This window comes from Hipposideros armiger, unplaced genomic scaffold (assembly GCF_001890085.2).
Source record: "Hipposideros armiger isolate ML-2016 unplaced genomic scaffold, ASM189008v1 scaffold_808, whole genome shotgun sequence".
NCBI lineage: Eukaryota > Metazoa > Chordata > Mammalia > Chiroptera > Hipposideridae > Hipposideros > Hipposideros armiger.
The window spans coordinates 827,543-833,348 of record NW_017732158.1 but is presented as its reverse complement, the minus strand read 5'-3'; the positions used below and the strand labels follow the sequence as shown (position 1 = coordinate 833,348).

The following is a 5,806-nucleotide window of genomic DNA, read 5'->3' as shown; positions in this document are numbered from 1 at the left end:
AGTCAATGGAATTGTAATAGATAAGTATGATATCGGGGGTGGGAGGGAGTGGATGGGGGAGGGGGGTTGTTACTTTGAGAGGGGTGAAAAGAATAACTATTGCATTGTTTTGTACACCTGAAACTAATAATAATAAAAAATAAATTAAAAGAAATAATTTTAAAAATTAATTTAAAAAATGTTTTAAAAAAAGCACATCTAAAAGAAATCAACAATTTTGTTTAGATTTGAAATTGGTTTCAATCCTTTGAAATTAAAACATTAAGAAAAACTGTATTAAATTACAATTCAATACAATAAACCAGCATAACAAAATTTTTATTTATAGAAATGAAAACGTAGACAACCCAGATAAAAGCAATTTCAGCCCACACTTGCCTCTGTCTTTTCAAATTCCTTTGCTTTTTTGTACATACTACATAATTAGATTTTTATGTGTTTATCAGACTACTCACTAATTGTTTTTATGACACTATGCCATACCATAGTGAATCAGTATATAAAACAGCATATGTAATATTAAAGTATTTTAATATGTACATTCATACACATGCATGTATGCAATCAAGACTTGTGTCTGTGTATACTCCTTCCTGAGGCAAAATCTGAATTCCTTGTGCGGAGGAGCCATGTTTTATAATTAATGACATTGCTGGTGCTTACTGTTCTATCAAACACAAAGTTGATAATAAAAGATTTTTTGAATTTCTTTTTTCATACAAGAACAAATAGAAATGACATTATATATCAATTCTATCTACCTGAAAGAGAAAGTGACCATCTTTGAAGATATCTCTTCTAAGAAACAGTAAGACATCTACTCAGTAAATACCAGTGTTTCTGAGCCAGGTTTCTCTTTGTAATCAAGTTTTACAATGAGCACACGAGAAGCAAGAACAAGAGCTCTTATCAATGTAACCATTCTCTGCTCATTTACTATTCAAGGTTATCACAAATCACACTAGTAACCTAAGATCAGAAAGAGATGAGGTACCTGAATAGTTCCCATTTTCTTCATCTGATCTTTAGGCAGCACAACAGAGAACAATGCCCTGAATTTTTAAAAAGCTAGTAACTATGGTCTTAAATACAAATGCTATGAGTCCCACAAATATAAGACAATTTTGTAATCATTTAAAAGCATGGACTTGATTAAAAGAACATATATCCTGGTATACAGCTTTGCCACATGCAAACTAAAATAAATCGTGTATTGCCTACACTCAGGCAGAAAGAAATTTTAAAGCTCAGTATTAAAATTTAATTGGTAACTTTGACCTTGAGTGCCATTTTAGGTGAACAATGTGCTCAGATTTTCTTGAGATTTATGATCACATGCTCTTAAAAAAGGCCTGGCACCTCCATATTCCTGAAATAATTGATCTCTTGCAAGTGTTATTTTCCTGAAACTAACATCTGTCTCAGGAAGAAAAGTACAAACTGATGAAAATACCTTGCTATATTTAAAAAATCCAAAAGAGCTACCAAAATTTGCATCTAACACATTACTATATTTATAAAAACAGTCAAGATCATAAATTGATAAATTTCTTAGCACACAACAGAAGACAAGAAAATGTAAACTAAATTGCACAGCCATTTGCAAATATCATCTATAAACAGTAACTGCAACCATTAATAAAGAGCGAAGGTTTTAAATGTGTTAACAAGCCACATTGCAAATCTATAGCTGACATCTTTCTAGGTTTGAAAAGAACTCCACAATACATTGTGTATGTTTTCAAACTTGTGAGTTTTTCCTTTCTTTTTTTATTACATTCACAAACACTACTAACTTCAAAAATTCGGAACCACCACTATTGATGGTGTCTCTTTTTAAAGATAAGCAAAATATTACAGAAACCACTAGATAAGCAGAAAATAATGGCAAATCTGAAAAATGACTGTTATTACATGACTTTTAGCTTCAATGGAAATTCAGCATGAAATTCTGGATCTGCTTAAGAAGAAATAACTAGCAAATATTATTGATTCTCCTACACATGACAAAATGTCCAATATTAAATAACATGCTCTACCACAAAGTAATTATTGTAATCATCGCCACCTCCTGGCATGTACTACATATTGGCATTGTTATAAGTACTTTACATGTAGCAACTCATGTAACGCTCACAACAACTTTGTAAGGTAGGTACTGTTATTAGTCTTTTACAAATGAGAAAACTACAGTACAGAGAACACACAAATTGCCCAAGGTCAGCTGCAAGTAAACAGCTAAATTGGGTCCCCAGCCCACGCAACGTGGCTCAGAGCCATGCTTCCTAAAGCTAGATTATTCCATATTCCATTAGTACATTGGTCCACTTTGTCAACAGGAAGAATTTAGAAAGCAAGTGAGTCAATGCACACAGAAAGTTATAGTCATTCATTAATCCATTTAGAAATATTTATTAAGCACCTAATACCCAGAGAACTATATGCATTAAGTCCTTTTCCAAAACAAAAGGTCTATGGAGAAGATACATAACACGTGTGTGTGTGTGTGTGTGTGTGTGTGTGTGTGTGTGTGTGTACAGATATATAATTATCTACCTAACATATAACACTACTTCTTTTATATTTGTATCTTTACTCTTCATGAAGTCTTTCAAGATCTTTGGACAAATAGGAATATTAGAAGAGTTAGTAAATATACAAAGCCATCACCTTCAGGATAAAGGAGGATGAACTATTTTATTATTGGTCCATTTGTCATACCTATAATCTGTAAATTCACTATACCTCCCTTTAAATAACTTAAAGACTCCTAAAAATTTGGGATACATATAAAGTAAATTGTTAATAGTTAAATGTGTTCCTACTGACACTCCATAAATATAGAAATGGACTTCCCTGAAAGAAATGGATTGAATGAAAATGCTCACAGAAGAACTAATATCTTAAAAGTAACATTTATAAGGGTTAGATAAATTTTTAAAACAGAAAAACTACAACTCACACAAAATAAGAAAAACAAAGATGTTCACGGTCATACACTCCTATTGAAAAGAAGTCACTTCTAAATGTTTTTGAGGAACCTCTGAAAAGGGTATTGTCTTGGGAAAGTTAGAACTATTAACAAGTAAACCAGAACGCTTATTATTATTTCTTTAATGGCCTCAATTTTGTTCTGTAGTTAAAATATTTAAACTGATCTCAGGACACAAGTGAGGCAATTTCTAGCCAGGGGCAGCAAAGCACCTATAAATCTTTTCAAACAGCTCGTAAACCAGCATGGCTGCCATGGGTGTGGATTCAGCCAGAAGTTATAATACTTTGAAAGCTAAACTTTACAACGAGGTGAACACTGCTTATGATGAGAAAACAAAACACATAACCCAGATTATTATTTCACAGCAAGACTACTCTGCAGTTCATGTTCCACTTGATTTATTATCAAGCTCATATATTTGGCATCCTTTAGTCAAGAATTCCTTTTACCCACAATAATATGGCCGTATACATAACAAATCTTCAGTGATTAAACTGTGGAAGGCACTGCTGAATGGATGAAAAAATAATTACACTAAAATAATGACAGGGCAAACCCCATGATGTTAAAGAGAAGAACACAACTGAATGTCTCCACAGACAAAGAACTGGTCTCCAGAGAGAAAACGGGTTCACAAAGTCCTTAAGTTCATTCTTCCTTTATAAAGTAGTTTACAGGCAGGATGAAGGAAAGTATTTTCCCCAATGGGGAGGAGACTGAAGCTGTCCAGCTTAAGAATCCCCTCACCTCCTTCGGAAATGCTAATGTTAAGTGCCCGTTTGCTAGGTGATTTTCTTTCCAGGTTTGGGAGGGAAGGGAAGTCTGTTGGATACGTTAGCATTAATGAGGCGCCCTGAGGCTGCTCAGTAAAGCAAATAACCTGCTCAACTGCTGATTGTGGAAAGAATGCAGGACTGAGCGTGACCCACCACGTGACCCTGGCCTAGGAAGGAAGCACTGTCAGGTAAATGATTGATTGACACATTAGACTGTCACTTCCTGGTCACACATTATATACCAAACTGCGAGGAACAAAGGCTAATAATCTGCATGACTTTCTACAGCAATTCCCATATACTTTCACAATCACCTAACTAAGTCATAATTATAGATGTAAAACCAGAAACACACCTGGATCGGCCTGTCTGGAGGTTCTTCGGAGTCCATTGGTCCGTTTCTGTGCAGAAAGGGAAAACAAAGACTTTGTATTATTAAACTGTATTCCTTTGTGACACTTTGAAAGGCCAATGAATGTTGCACTTTTTCCATCTAAAGGTATGACTAAATTTGACCAAAACAATTGGTTACAAAGTTTATTTTTATAATTTAACCTTTTTGTTTCTCTAATCAGTCTTCCACCTGAACATCATTACATTTGTTAAGTCGTTGGTATAACACTATGGGAAAGAAATCTTTTCATTTGCCGTCTGTGGGTATTATTACTCATTTTTTTTTTGTTTGTTTGAAGTCATAATGACTACCTAAATTAAGAGAACAAAGGCCAGGCAGACAACCTGGGTTGGAAAAATGCTCCTAGCAAAGACATATGATCTCCAAAACTCGAACTCAGCTATTTCCGAAGCCTGACAGACCAGAGACAGGAGCAGGTATAAAACCTCAAAACAGAGATCACAGGCTCTGATTTTAGCAAACACTTAAGTGAGAACGATGTTTTAATAATGGATCAGTTGCATCTGAATTCTTTAAGAAGCCAAACGAAGCATGCAGCTTGGGCACCAGGAAAGCAAATTCTTATTATAGAAAAGGAATCCCTAAGAAAAACCATACATTACAAACATGAGAGATAAGATGTAAAAGAGATTTCCAGTCTTTGAAAATGCATGGTTACACGCTGAATTTCACAAGCATTAAATGAATGCCTGCCTAATAACTATGGTAATCTCACTAATTAATAAGGGCTCAATTTTCACTTTGTATCGCAAAGCTGGAGAAAATGCTGAGTCTATAACGACCACATAACTTAGATTTCCCAAAAACAATTTTCTTTCCATGTGTGAGGGTTTGTGCCTGTGTGTAGAGACTCAGTTTCATTCAGAGCACACGTGGCTGTGGGTTTTTCTTAGGCTGCCTCCTGTTTTCACTCATAAGTTAAATGGGTGAAATGGCCTCTTACAGCCTTCCAAAGGGCCTCAAAGTCATGTGTAGCAGATTTTCAGGGTTCTCAGGTAAAAGCAAATTGGAGAAAGTTTTAAAATATAATTTTTGTTTCTAACCCAGCTATTTTCCAAATGTATTTGTAGAAGGCTAATATGGTAATTAAAATCAGCAATGAAGCTATGCTGAACAAGATGGATAGCGGTATTGGAAAAAGTCGTTATAAAGGAAGCCCTTGTAAGTAAGAAGAAAACGCAGCTCTGGGCTTCTTGGTAGCCAAGGCTCAATAAGGAGAAACATGGCGGGTTACAGGTTCCTATCTGATAACTTAGAAGAAAACTGCTTTCCAAGAAAAACGCTTTTCTACCTGAAATGTTATGAAAATTTTTGGAGCTCTCTATATAAAGGACAATGAACACAACTGACAATCTTTTCTATATAATGGTGGATATCTTGTTGCTATTTACTTCCTACATAGCCCTCCACCTTCTTAAAGTCCAATAGAAGCTGCCTTTCTACTTGCCCGTATACCATCTACTATCCAAGTGCTTGGGAGGCAAGAAAGGAAGTCAACCTTTGGGTCTTATTCCTGGAATCCCTAAACCAGTACTATTTAAAAACTGTAAAGTTAAAATGTGAAAAACAATACCTGAGTGCAAGAACAGCTCTATATTACCTTAGATTTTAGGATTAAAA

At 34.8% G+C, this 5,806-nt stretch overlaps 1 protein-coding gene across 1 annotated transcript in view; it reads right to left on the bottom strand.

Annotated features, from left to right (window-relative positions):
* LOC109374297 (guanine nucleotide exchange factor VAV3) overlaps positions 1 to 5,806 on the bottom strand; it is a 311,672-nt gene that overhangs the window by 39,683 nt on the left and 266,183 nt on the right. The window contains exon 19 of the mRNA XM_019628800.1: positions 4,127 to 4,172. Within this exon, the coding sequence (XP_019484345.1) occupies positions 4,127 to 4,172 (46 nt within the window). The remainder of the gene's footprint in view (positions 1 to 4,126; positions 4,173 to 5,806) is intronic.